The sequence below is a fragment of the Stegostoma tigrinum genome, chromosome 37 (assembly GCF_030684315.1).
Source record: "Stegostoma tigrinum isolate sSteTig4 chromosome 37, sSteTig4.hap1, whole genome shotgun sequence".
Classification (NCBI taxonomy): Eukaryota; Metazoa; Chordata; class Chondrichthyes; order Orectolobiformes; family Stegostomatidae; genus Stegostoma; species Stegostoma tigrinum.
The window spans coordinates 19,385,808-19,400,679 of NC_081390.1; the positions used below are offsets into that span (position 1 = coordinate 19,385,808).

General features: G+C 42.0%; 1 protein-coding gene across 4 annotated transcripts in view; it reads left to right on the plus strand.

The window, feature by feature from the left end:
* LOC125467650 (calcium/calmodulin-dependent protein kinase type II subunit gamma) overlaps positions 1 to 14,872 on the plus strand; it is a 368,959-nt gene that overhangs the window by 274,633 nt on the left and 79,454 nt on the right. For all 4 annotated transcript variants that reach the window (XM_048563790.2, XM_048563791.2, XM_048563793.2 and 1 more), the window contains exons 8-11: positions 6,472 to 6,555; positions 7,410 to 7,504; positions 12,586 to 12,708; positions 13,967 to 14,050. In XM_048563790.2, the coding sequence (XP_048419747.1) occupies positions 6,472 to 6,555; positions 7,410 to 7,504; positions 12,586 to 12,708; positions 13,967 to 14,050 (386 nt within the window). The remainder of the gene's footprint in view (positions 1 to 6,471; positions 6,556 to 7,409; positions 7,505 to 12,585; positions 12,709 to 13,966; positions 14,051 to 14,872) is intronic.

The window sequence follows — 14,872 nt, forward strand, 5'->3', positions numbered from 1 at the left end:
GAATGAAAAGCCAACATTAGTAACCATGGCCATGAAACTACAAGGTTGTTTTAAAAACCCATCTGACTTACTAATGACCAATGGGAAAGGAAATCTGCCACCCTTATTTAGTCTGGCCTATGAGTGACTCTGGACCCGCAGCCCTCTGAACTGGATCAGTAAGTCATTCAGTTATAACCATCTCAAAAACAGTGAGGGTTAGGCAATAAACACTAGCCTTGCTGCACCCAATGAATGACTAAGGAAAAATTGGGATAATTTGAATGACATGTAGCTTGTAATTTAAGCATGAACCACAAGCTGAAAGCCTGGCACAATTTGTACACATGGAAAAAGGCATGCGTGTTGACTGTTTTACATGATAATTAAATATAGACATGAGGTCCAGTCATATGCCGCATTAGGACACAACATGATGTCTAATACCAAACCATCGCGTTTTGGAAGCAAATGCATAGAGGAGACATCGATCTCCATAGTCAACAGGTTTGAGTTAGTTTTGTCCATGTACAGTTCTCTGAAGCCCTTCATATTTCTCAGCACTTAGTAAATGCAAGTTGTTTAAAATAAAGAGACAGAGAAATATGTCAATGTTTTGGTGCCTGACAAGGAGATGCTCAAAAGATGAGAGATTTAAGAGGGTTATGGAAATACCACAAGGTGAATCCAGAATATTACTTTAAATCAAATTTCAGGAGCAAAAGAAGGGGTGAAGATTTTGAAATTGAAAGAGGTAAATTAAGAAGCAATGTCGAGGAATTATTCTCCACACAGATGGATTGATCAGCAGAACCAATTTCCAGCTTCAGTAGAAAATGGAAAGTATTGGTGTTTAATAAAGTGTTGGGCTCAGCAATGGAGTGAAGATGTGTTGAGTGACCCCCTCAGTGGTAACTGTCACAGGATGAGTGCTTCTTTAGTGGAGGCATTGGCCAGAAATAAATTACAAAAAGCACTCAATTCATTTCCAGAGATTGAGGGTTAAAGATGTGTTCCCTGCCCTTTGGACAAAGATTTGCAGCACACAAATTGGCCATTCAACCCATCTGGCCTAAACCAGTGTCCATTCACCAGATGGGCCTGCTTTCATTTCAACCTGTCAACATAACTTGCTATTTCTTTAGTTATCATGTGCTTACCCAGCTTTTCCTACATTGTTCACCTTAACAGCTCTCTGAGATAGCTCTGGTTTAGCAGATCCCTGAGTTAAGCTGCGCACTGCATTCAAGCGATCAGGTGTGCAGTTCTTCGGGAGACTGTGCTTCACGTTAAGTGAAAAGCAAGCCATACCCCTCTGCTCTTTATCCTTTCCATCTCCCTTTTGTACAGTCGCCCTGCTCTAGAACTAGGGGCATAGCCTCAGAATAAAGGGAAACAGTTGAGGAGGAACTTCTTACCCGATAGGGTTGTGAATCTGTGAAATTCCCTACCCGGTGAAGCAGTTGAGGCTACCTTGTGGAATGCTTTTACAGCACAGATAGATTTTCAAGCAGTAATGGAATTAAGGCTTATGGTGAGTGGGTGGCTAAACCCACAAAAAGAACAGTCATGATCTTATTGAATGGTGGAGCAAGCTCGACAGACCAGAAGGCCCACTCCTGCCTTATATTCTAATATTGTCCCCAACACCCCCACCCCGACTCTAGCAGGAGTGCTTTGTTCCTCTTTAACTCCCCTGCAGCACAGTTCAAGAAGGCAGCTTAGGAGGAGATTATCTGGTGGGCTGGGTCCTCATAAGGACTATCCAATTAGACCCATGATCTTGCCTTTCTCAGAACAGGGTCACTGTTTCTCTCTGCCAGACATATATCCAGTTCCCTTTGGATCCATCCTAAAGGCAGTGCATTTCAAATCATTATTCGCTGTGTACAAAAACAGCCCCTCATTATGTCCCTGTCTCCCAATTCTTTTCGCAATCACTGAAAGTCTTTGTTAGTGTCTTTACTAGCATTCCTGCCAGTGGAAGCTGTTTCTCCCGGCATATTCCACCAAATGCCTTGAAATGCATGATTTGTATTTCTGCTTATTTACCACTGTGGTTTGACAATGTCGGACTGTGTGCGGGTCGAGGGCAGCTCATGCTCAGCTGCCACTTTGAACATTAAATCCAAAGCATCTGTCTGACTCTGTCACTAGTTTCTCGCATTTATTTCTAAATGGATTTAATTAATCTTTAATGACTTCTGTAAAGCTGCAGGCACATAATCTGGTTATTACTCATCTCCTGTCCGCGTAATGGCCTATTGCTTTTGTGTGCACCAATCATAGATTGACACTTTTAGCTTTCACAGGTAATGGACAAGTTTTAAAGGGTTTACAATAATAATCCAAGATTACGAAGTGTCCAATTCTTGGATTGCCATAGAATCTTGAGACCTTTACTTGACCTTGTGTTTCAAGCTTTCTTCTTTCAACTTTCTGAATACACTACAATGTACATTCAGACTCATAATTTTTTTTTAAGTTCATTCACGGGATGTGGAAGTCCCTGGCTAAAGCCAGTGTTTATTGCCCATCCCCTAATTGTAGCCACATTTTTCTAGATCTGGAGTCACATGTGGCCCAGACCAGGTAAGGACAGCAGCCTCCTTCCCTAAAGAGCATTAGTGAACCAAATGGAGTTTTTTTTTTACAGTTGGCAACAGATTCATGATCATCATTAGACACTTGATTCCAGATCTTTATTGAATTTAAATTCCACCATCTGCCACAGTGGGATTTGATCTGGGTCCCCAGAACTTCAGTTGAGTTTCTGAGTTAATAGTCTAGCAATAATACCACCTAGTGGCCATTCAGCCCTGCCTCTTGTTCTGATACCTTGACTCTCTGCTTTCTTACAAATATCACCATCCATGTATTTCCACACATTCTTTAAAGGCATTGACGAATCCTGGAATATAGTCACATGTACGGTAGTCTGTCCTGTAGCACAGCTTGTGTATAAGTCAAGTTAGAGTTTTGGCAGCATGCTGTGTAAACATGAGGTGTTTGCAGATTAAAAGCCCACTCCAAGAGTCCATGAGCTATTTGCAGTAGAGATTACTGGACTGCACTGAGGTACAGGTTAATTGATTCTGCCCTCTCCCTCCATGGGAGCTCAATGTAGAGACTCTGTACCATGCCAGCAGAGTGGTATACCTATAGTTCATTCTGCCAATTGACCAGCACTTTCCTGAGGGTCTCAGGTGATTCGAGACCCAAGTTGAAGCTGACAATGAGGAGATTTCCTGCAAAAACTCTTGCTTGTCTGTATTTCATCCCAGACTGAAGAGCAAGATTTGAACCTGCAACTTGCCTGCTCTGCAAGGCTTGGGTATATGCCACACAGCTTTCTCACTTTAAAATGGAAACTGAGTGCGTTCCAACATCGCCAACATTTGAGTTTGACTTTCTATTCAACAAACGAACAAAAGACATCTCTTAACTTTTGCAAAATTATATTTACATATAATTGAGGAACTGGCAGTGTATGAAAATTCAACAGACATCACATTAATTTTGGCTGAAAGCCCTCAGACAGTGGACTTGCCCCACTGCACTTTGGCAGCAGCTGCTCCAATCTTCGGTGCATCCCTCAGCATGGACTCCTGCACCTTGGAATGTGCCAGTCTGCAACACTCGGTCAGGGTCAACTCTGTGCACTGAACAAGTTTCGGGCAGACCAAAGAGCATCTCTCACTGATTTGATGGTTCTCCAGGTGCAGTTGATGTTTGTCTCAGTGTGCGTCCTGGGGAATAAATCGTAGAGCAGAGTCCTGTGCCTCAGAGCAAGCCACCATTAGTCAACAATAATTGCTCCTGAACGTAATGACTTGTTTGGCCAAATCACAGGCCTAAGTTAACAGTCAACCACATTGCTGTGGGTCTGGGGTCACAAGTGGGTCAGACTGAGTAAAGATGGTCTACTTGCTTCCCTGAAAGGCTTAGTGTGAAATAGTTTTTCACAACAATCAGTGATAGGTCACCATCACTGAAAATAGCTTTTAATTCCAGATTTATTTATTGAATTTTAATTCCACTAGCTGCCATGTTGGGATTTGAACCTATATTCCCAGAGCATTTGCCTCGGCTGCTGGATTGCTACTGCACTGCTTGGAGCCCTCCCTCTCCTTCCCCCTCCCAGTTTATTTCGATCCTCCAAACCTCCTCATGTTTCCCAATCTTTTCCAGATCTCTGTCAATACTGCGATATATCCAGGTTCAATCTCCAGTTACTGTCCTGCATTCTAGCTGCAGCTGAGTACTCACCTCATGGGGACTCACCCATCACCCTGGTTTCTGTCATTTGTGGATGGAGGGTATCTGGTTTCTAAAATAAAGTCTGCCTCTCTCCTTTGTTTTGCATTTCTGATTGTTTAATCATCCCAGCAGTCATCATTATAGATTTTAACAGGGCACTTAGCATTATGTTCGCTAAGTACGCCATTATCAACATGCTGGGGGTTACCCTGGATCAGAAGTTAGACTGAAACAGTCAAGTGAAAAGCGTAGCTAAAAGAGGAGGTCTGACATTAGGAATCCTACTCCCCGAAGCCTGTCCTACATGATGGAATACTCTCCACTTGCCTGGATCAGTGCAGCTCCAATAACACTCAAGAAGTGGACACCATTCAGAGTAAAACAGCCCCTGCAAGACCACCTTCAACATTAACTTGCATCAATACCAATGCATAGAGGAAACTGTGCGTTCAGTCTACAAGGTGCACTGCAGCAACTTAGCAAGGCTCCTTAGCTTCTAAACTCTTGACTTCTCTTAACAAAAAGGATGAATTTAACAGGTACACAGGGGCACCGCCAACTGGAAGTTTCCTGCGCACCATCCTGCCCTGGAATGAGATCAGTGTCCCTTTGCTGGTCCTGGAACTCCCTGTCTAACAGCCCTGTGCGTGTCCCCATATTCAAGATAGAATTCAAGATGGGATGGGAAACAGATGCTGGCCAGCCAGCGGTGCTCGCATCCCATGGAAGGATGTATTAAAAACACAAGGAGGTCATTCTACCCACAGTGTCCACTCCACCTCCCATGACCCACTTTTTCCCCACTGACATTGTTTTATCTAACTTGTGTGGCAATCCAGATAATATTAAATCTGCTTCCTCTGTCCTTTGAGCAGAGATCACAATCCAGAATGCACCGGTGTTAAAAGAACCTCCCTGTTGCTGTTTTACATTTTGATTACATCTGCCGTCCCCATCTACTCGTCTCCATTTTGATGACACCCACTCCCTCCCATCAGTACGTTGCGTCAGTTTGCTGTCAGCACAGCTCACCTTTTTGTTTTGCTACTCACACCTACCATCAACTTTTCATCTGTATCAAATTAGGACTGAGGTGAGGAGAGATTTCCTCCTCAAGAGAGTGGTGAGCCTGTGGAATCCTCTGTCACAGAAAACACTTGAGGCCAAAAACGTTGAATGTTTTCAAGAGGGAGTTCGGTATTGTTCTTGGGGCTAACGCGATCAAAGGGCATGAGTAGAAAGCAGGACAGGGTACCGAATTGGATGATCAGCTGTGATAATATTGAATGGTGGAGCAGGTTTGAAGGGCTGAATGGCCTACTCTTGCCCCTGTTTTCTATGATTGTAAGTGGCCATAAAAGATTTCATGAATCAATTTCAGGGCATTCTTGGAGAATTATCTCTGATGCTCTTGCCAACACTTATCCTTCAATCAAAATTGACTGCTCTTACTCTTATTTTTCGATGTTAATTAAACATGTTTATCAGAAACTATGCTTTTGCAGAATTTTTTGTTTCAGGTCACTGATAGATTCTGTTCTTCCTCAAAAGTCTCGATGCCTTTACTTTACTATGTTCTTTGATGAGCTGAACCCACACAGTAGAGGAGGCAATGGCCTAGTGGTATTATCGCTGGGCTGTAAATGCAGAGACCTGGGTAGTATTCTGGGGACCTGGGTTCAAATCCCACCATGGCAGATGGTGGAAGTTGAATTCAACAAAATATCTGGAATTAAGCATCTAGTGATGACCGTGAATCAATTGTCAGGAAAAACCCACCTGGTTCACTAATGCCCTTTAGGGAAAGAAACTACCATCCTTACCTGGTCTAGCCTACATGTGACTCCACAGCAAAGTGGCTGATGCTTAGCTGCCCTCTGGGCAATTAGGGATGGGCAATAAATGCTGCCCTAGCCAGTGATGCCCTCATCCCATGAATGAATTTTAAAAAATCAACAAAACAGTCACTGTACTTCATCATTGAGACATCTTGATTATGATCTCGTCCACTATAAATGCCAAATAACTTGACTGGTTAAAGCTCATATTATTTGTCATTATTTGACGTGCTGATCATTCACTTTCAGGGAAAGCAATAGGTGTGAGTCAAAGAAAATATAAATTTAATTTTGGTGTCAGGTTCAATGACATGGAACCGATTTGTCGCGGTTTGGAGCAGTTGAATCTGTGTTAAGGAACGGAACATCACAGCTGGATATTTAATTCCCACAGGGTTTGCAGGCACTCCTGGATATCTCTCTCCAGAGGTTTTGAGAAAGGATCCATATGGAAAGCCAGTTGACATCTGGGCATGCGGTGAGTGGAACTATTTGGGACATGACCCAGAGAGTTTCAAGGCATTGAGTTTTCGAGAACAGTTGACTGTCACCATTAACTTCCACAGGCTGTCGTGCAACTTTGACTGTTGGGTTGAGGGGTTGGTTAGCTCAGTTGGCTGGATGGCTGGGTTTGCAATGCAGAGTGATCCCACCAGCTTGGGTTCAATTCCCACACTGTATGAGGTTGCCATGAAGAATACTCCTTCTCAACCTCTCCTCTCACCTCACGTTAAACCACTACCAGTCATCTGTCCCTAATGAAGCAAAGCAGCACCATGGTCCTCTGGGTTTTTGGCAGCTAGACTGAGGATAGGTTGGTTCACAAGCTAGTTAAAACAAATCTGAAAATTTACTGGAAGCCCGGAATTAATTCCAGTGTTGTTCAGAGCAGGGCAGGAGATTGAATTTATATCCACATGAAAAAAGTTTCAAATTAATACAGAATAGGCCCCTCTAGTCTGCTCTGCCATTCATAACTGATCTGATCCTCAGCTCCACATTCCTACCTATCAGTCACTTGCTTTTTATCTATCTCTGCCCTTATAATTATTCAATGACCCTATCTCCACCATCTGTCTGGGCACGAGTGTCCCACTCAACTGAGAAAAATAAATTCCTCGCCCGTTTACTGCCATTCAGCGAGCCATGTCAGCTCTTGGCAAGTTCACTGTATGGAATGGATACTTTACCTTTGTAGCCCCAGTCTGTGCTTCTTAATAGTAGGAAAGGCAGAGAAGAAACACCTAAAATGAGGCAGCAAGATGTAACTTGATGAGTTCTGCCTGACAGTTTAACACTCACACATTGCTATTCATTTGTAATTTATTTCAGGCGTCATTCTCTACATATTATTAGTCGGCTATCCTCCCTTCTGGGATGAGGACCAGCATAAGCTTTATCAACAAATTAAGGCCGGCGCTTACGATGTGAGTAGAAGCCAACTTCAAATTGAGCATGTTATCTTCTGGGACTGGCGTTTATTAATCTGATTGAACTGTAAATTATTTTTTGGGTCTTAAAATCCTGTATTACTGATCTGGGAGCAGGAGAGAAGCTGATCACAGTTGTTGTCATAAATAAGATCTCATGATTATTAATAAAACATATTTTAAATGTGCAGCATGCAAATGATATAAGTGGTAACTGTCTAGCTTACTATAACTCATCGGGGTCACGTTGTTATAAAGCTGTTTAGCCTGCCCTACCAGTTGAAGGTAATTGTCCTTCCTCCCTGTGGGTTCAGAATAAAATTTAATGAATGGAATTTTTGCTCACATTTTGAAACAATTTGGCACACCGTTGTTAAAGCTCGAGAAAATGAATAGTGTTAGTGCTGAGACATCAGAGAATCACAAAGCACAGAAGGTTACCATTCAACAATCAAAACCAATGCTGCTCTTCTGACCAAGTTATTCAGTTATATTCATTCTCCTGCTGTTTCTCTGGATATTCTTGCATTTTTGGCTTCTCTTTTCAAGTTGCTGTCCAATTCTCCTTGGAACCTGCCTGGAATGGAACCTTCCTTCCCTGTATCAAATGTGTTCCAGATCTCAGCAATTGGCTGTGTGTAAGAAATTCTCTTCATCTACACCTTGGTTCTTCTGCTGATATCTAATTAGGTCTCCAAGTTGCCACTCCTAGTCCCAGTGAAAATAGTTTCTCCAGATGTACTGTTATCAAAACCCTCATAATTTTGTATATTTCTAATAAATTTTTCAATAATTTTATTGTTTTTAGAATAATTCCAGCTTCTGCAGTCACTCCACATAACTCCTCATCCCTGCACTCTACCCATCATTCCTACGAGTGATTTTAATGCCATATGTCATTTAGGTCTAAAGATTAGCACCTCAAGGTCCCATGTGCTTTACTTGCAGCCTTTCTACTGTCACTATCGTCATCACAAAGGGCCACCGAGTGCCTGCCAGGTTAGCTATAGTGTCATGAAGCACAGCGTGAAGATCACTCCCTACCTTATTCTTACAGTATTCCTTAGAATGGCACCACCTGTGTTACAGTGATATTTGTCCACTTAGCTGATGAGATTCTTCTGAACAAGGTTGTCAAACCAGGGTGCAATTTTGTGCCATTAGCCCAACAAAATGTGCCTAAACTGGGTGACTCCTACATTGTTGGGTCTGGTGCCAGTGGTAGCCATGTAGTGGGGGGGTGGGGGGGGGGGGTCTCTCTTGAGGCTGGGTGCTGGCATGGGTAGGATCAGAAAGACTGATATTCTGAACATTTCACCTCTTTGTTTTTCTAATTGATTCCTATGACCTGTAATGCTGGACTATTTATTTCTTTACTTCTCTATTATTTTAGTTTCCTAAGAATTTAATCGAAAGTATCCATACCTAGGTACCTTTGTATCTAAGATGGTACTGTAAGGGGATGGCTGTGAACTTTTCATTGTACTCATTTGAGTACATGTGACAATAAAGCTAATTCAATTCAATTCAAAGTGTGGGCCTTTGTTTTACGCACGACTCTTCTAAACGTGAGACCGAGAAGTTGACGCTATTCCTTTTCAGTGCATGTTTCAATTTTTGTTTGTTAGAATCTGTTTCCCCAGTGTCAAGCCACTCAAAACAAAACTGAGTAGCCTGCAAGTGTTTAGATTATTCACTTCTGCCGTGGGAAACTGGAAAAATGTCACTATTCATCAACCATATGATTTGTCTGACTTTGCAAGTGCCATGTATGATCATTAATGCCCCTTTTTCAGTTGTTTTGAGGCAAGAAAATGTAGATTCCTTTCCAAAGCAGTAAAAATGCGTTTAAAATGACCTGACATTGTATTCAGCTGATACATACTGCACAAATAGGATTATTATAAAAATTGATCTATTCGGTGTATATTAAGATGAATTTATAGCAAATTAGAATGGCAAAAAATGAGAGGTTACTTCAATATTTGCTATAAATTACATGGAATACTCTATAAATCATTCTGAATCCCAAATGGTTAGACTGTCATTCAGTAAATTTTAATACTTTTTCACAGTAAGAGGACTACATCATTAAAGTGAAAAAGCATCACTCACCTCATCAATCATTCCCTGTCTAGAACCTTCTAAACTTACTTCAGAGATCCTGTATAGTAACCTTCTCCACCAGTCAGCTGCTCTTAGCAAAATCCCTGTAAAGCATGAGAATTTTTAACAGTATTTAAATATTTTTCCAGTTGTTAACTGTTGTTCAGTGGCAGCTTTATCATTGTCTGAAAAAACTATTGACAGATCGTTCTTAAGGTTTTCATAAGGAAAATAAGCCAAACTTCACCAGTTTCCTTACACTACAGAATCATTATACCTGGAATCTCCTTTGATACTTACCTCAGTATCTCCTTAAGAGTGATGATGTTTCCTTAATGTGATGTGCTCACAGTTCTTTGATTTGATTTTTATTATTGTCACATGTACTTACATAGTGAATAGTTTTGTTTTGTGTGCGGTACAGATAGATCATTCCATACAAAGTGTATAAGGCTAATAAAACAGTGAGGACTACGATGTTACGGGTACAGAGAAGGTGCACAGAGAGTGAGGTCAGTGTTAAAGTTGACATTCCACATGGATTGGGAGAAAGACCCAATATCTCCACAAGGCAACTTAGAATCCTTACAGTGCAGAAAGAGGCCATTTGGCCCACCAAGTCTGCACCTACACTTGGAAGAACATCCCATCCAGCCCTGGCACCTGAGCTTAAGTTGCACGTGGCTGGACTCTCTAGGAAATTTAGCATGGCACATCTTTGGATTCTCTTATGATTTACCCTGTCTCACTCTTTAATCTGATTAACACTTGGCGTGCTGTACTTTTTCACCCTAGTGCAATGCTGCTTTACCCAAGACTTTGTCTTACTGGCCTTGTAAATGTTTCACCTAATCATTTTTAGTTAATGAAAAGTTATTATGTATGAAGAATCTATATAGTAAAAGGGGAAAACCAGTCAAAGGGTTATTTATAAAGAATAAGAGCAATCTCTAGCCATTGATCTGTAATCTAGGAGCGCATTGCAGTGCTGCGCCCCTGCACTCCCAATGGATTTTCAACGTTCTGTCAAACTTGTGAGTGAGGTGTCGCTGTAGCATTCTGGTGCTTTCACTTCTCATTGTGTCAGCTTGTCACTGACAGATGGACAAAGTCCTTCAGTGAGCACTGTCTCACCTTGACCCGTTGCTCGCGAATCATTCCAAATTCCGTCAGGAATCAAGATGTTAGGTGAAATTTTTGCTGCAATCTGAAAAATCTCAGAGGCAAGTGTGAAGGCTTTTAGCTGTTAGTGAAACCGATGCTCAGAGGGAAAGCTCAAGCTGGACAGAGGCTTCAAAAGCAAAGCAAAAGGACAGAAGTTATTTTCTCCTATTGTGCATTCTGACAAAGAATTTAAAATATACGCACAAGTCTAAAAATGACTGTAGATGAGATCAACGAATGACGTTTAGCACACTTGCGCAATCTTCGGTCTGTTCCTGTAAGACAGGTACTGTTATTACAGAAGTGGGTTAAAGTGTCACTTCAGCAAAGTCATATGAATCTACCCAGTGTTTTTGGCAGCAGTCTATTCTAATGTTTTCTCTGAGCAGCAGCAGCTGATAAGCCGACAGCAGCACTTGGGAGGAAAAAATGTGAAGAAATAGCCAGAGATGCAAACAGAAATTTCAGGAAAAGTTCAGCAGGGCAGGCAGCATCTGTGGAGAGAAATCAGAGTTAACATTTCAGGTCCAGTGACCCTACCTCAGAATCGACTTGTTTTTGTCTCTGATTTAGGGCATCCACAGTTCTTTCAGTTTTTATGAAGAAATAGCCTCACTAGAGAAAGACACATATTCAATTCGGATTTGACAAGAGCAAAATGTTTCTGTCATGTGTCTCTTTCTCCATGTCACAAAGAATTGCCTGTCCATTTCTCCCCTCCACAACTTGGAACCATTGTACTGGAACGGAGCTCCAGTTTCACGATCAGCGGGCATGCTAACTATTGGAATCACAGAAATATTACAGAGCATAATGAGGCCATTCAGCCCATGGTGTTTGCACAAGTTCTCCAAGCGTTTTTCATTTTATTGCCAATCTCCCTGTAACCCTATACATCATTTTAGTCTAAATGATCATTTAATGCTGTCTTGAGTGCCCCAGTTGAACTTTTTTTTTCTCTCTATTCATTTGTGGGGATGTGGGTGTCACTGGCTGGGCCAGTGTTTATTGCCTGTCCTTAGTTGCCCTTGAGAAGGTGGTGATGAGCTGCCTTCTTGAACTGCTGCAGTCCACCTGCTGTGGGTTGACCCACAATGCCATTAGGGAGGGAATTCCAGAATTTTGACTCAGCGACAGTGAAGGAACAGTGATATATTTCCAAGTCATGTTGCCTCCACTACACTTCAGGAGAATGCATTCCAGGGATCTGTCTCCACTACACTCCCACATTCCTAGGCAGTCCAAGGAGTTTGATTGTGAACCACCCAATAGCTTCTGTAGGTCCGTCAGTCACTGTACAACATCAGTTTGACCTATACCCACCTCCCCCAACCTTTTGTCTTGCCTCGTTTCTCACTTCTTCCACTTGTTAGAAACAAGGACTCACCAGGCAAAGACTTCACCAAGAGTAGAGGAATTTGCATGTCAGTCAGTTGAGAGGTTTAATCTGTTTGAAGTAGATTCAAATTTAGGGCACTATTTTCTAATCAACCAGTTCAGAGATGTTATGTAACACATCTGGAGCAGGTGGGTTTGAACCCAAGTCCTTCAAATACACATGGTGGAGGGAGAAGGAGAATATTCCAGCCCATTGCTATGCTGACCTCTCTATCTCACTATTCTGACATTGATTCAGTGGACCAACTGACCTCCTGTGCGGTAATATCTCCTGGGCTGTCCACGATCATTCAGTTTGAACTTGTCCATGTGATGTGTTGTCACTTGTTGTCCATGACTTTGTATCAGGAACGTCACTAATAATGAGCAGGATGCGACGCACACTCCATTATTTTCTATTTCTTTCCTAGTTTCCCTCTCCAGAGTGGGATACGGTCACCCCAGAAGCCAAAAATCTGATTAATCAGATGCTGACCATCAATCCAGCCAAAAGGATAACTGCAACAGAGGCCCTGAAACACCCATGGGTTTGCGTAAGTACCAGATACAGCTTTTACATTTAAAATTGTGAATTTTTTTTGCGCCTACTTTAATTTTGCATTGTAACTGACCCTTTACTGTGACCAACGTCATTAACTGTATAGCTCAGAAACAGAACCTTGGCCCAACTCGTCCATGCCGACCAGATATCCTAATTTAATTTAATTCCATTTGTTAACATTTGGCCCATATCCCTCTAAACCCTTCCTATTTGTGTACCTATCCAGATGCCTTTTATATGTTGTGATTCCACCCCCCTCCACCACCTCCTCTGGCAGCTCATTTTATACATACACCATCCTCTGTGTGAAAAAATTCTCCCATAGGTCCCTTTTAAATCTTTCTCCTCACACCTTAAACCTCTGACTCCCCCACCCTGGTGAAAAGAAAAAGGCCTTGTCTATTCATCTTATCCATGCCCCTCATGACTTTAAAAACCTCTATGAGGTCACCCCTTGGCCTCCGACACTCCAGGGGAAAAAGCCCCAGTCTATTCAGCCTCTCCCTGCGGCTCAAACTCTCCAACCCGGCAACATCCTTGTAAAGCTTTTCTGAATCCCATCCAGTTGAACAACATCTTTCCTACAACTGTCTTTCACGTTTTCAAGTTTAGGCTAATGAAGACCTCTTCGTAGTAATTCGTCTTCCAGTTAACAAAAACGTGAAGCCTTTATCCCACGCTCTTGTTTGACCTGCGACTTGGAACACGCTCCCTAAAAGCACTGTCAGGTGGGGCTGCGCCCCATGGACTTCACCAGTTGAAGAAGGCAGCTCACCACTTTCTCAAGAGCAACCAGGGATGCTGCTTTTTGGATGCAAAACATAAAGATGTAGTTATGAAGAGTCTGGACTCGAAGTATCATCTCTACTTCTCTCTCCATAAATGCTGCCAGACCTCCTGAGTTTCTCCAGTAGTCCATGTAGTTGGTTTCAAATATACAGTGCTGGACACACCTTCAGTGCATTGGCGATTGCAAATAGTTGTCGAAACGTTCTGAATTGGGTCCCTTGATTGTGATGGACTGGTCACATAAACACCGACTCAGAAAGAAAATACCGCTGATGCTGGAAATTTGAAGAGAAAACAGGAAGTGCTGGAAAAATAAACTCAGTAGGTCTGGCAGCATCAGAGGAATGAGAAACAGTTTATGTTTCAAGTCCGTTATGACTTGACATTTTCTGTTTTAATTGATGATTAGTTTGATGTGTACTGGCCCAAATAACACTAGATAACCCTTGATGTTTTTTCAGCAACGTTCCACTGTGGCATCAATGATGCACCGTCAGGAAACTGTTGAATGTTTGAGGAAGTTCAATGCCAGAAGAAAGCTCAAGGTAAGCCCAAGATTGTACTATAAACATGAGATTATAGGAAACACCAGGAGATGAAGGAGCGGACCATTATAAAGGTATTTATCTGTGTCATCAAATGAGGGAATATGATTCAGATAACCTGAAACCCAGGGTTTTGTTTTGGTAGATGTATTGCTAACCAGCATTTAAGGTTTCCTGGGATTTTTAGTGGGATCTACAAGACAGGTAGATGATAGCTTCATGAGAGTGCCTCTTTCCAGCAACAAGCATGTTGTGCAAGATTTCGGGGCATGGGTAAAACAATTACAACCTGCCATCTAGAGGAGGAAGCACAACATATTAATCCCTCCATAAAATTGTCAGGAGCTGTATCAAATTCGATAAATGCAAATCACTTATCGTGCCTTTTCAGCAACTCCAACTTCCTCTAACAATTGAAGTACTCATATAACCACTGTAACAATTAGGAACGTGCATGACTGCAGGAGAAGGCTTCAGGGAAGATAGTCATTTTGTTATCTGCAAACTGCCCATCAATGAGGAAATATGCCTATTGTGTTCTGTGGTTTGGCACTTCTCCATTTGGTCTTCCCACCCACAGCCTGATAAAATCTCATCTGCAAGATTGAAGATACAGGAATTGGAATAGGATATTAGATTGAAAAATTATTTGATTTCTTTTTTTTTTCAAAAGTAGAGTGAAACTGTTTAATTAGTTCCAGCTCAGGCTTCTGGTTAGTACCGAAGAACTTCCAACAATATGGTGACCTGCAAAAACTTAGGAATATTCCGACCTGATTTGTAGCTAATGACATACTTTTTCAAGCATTAACACTTGTAATG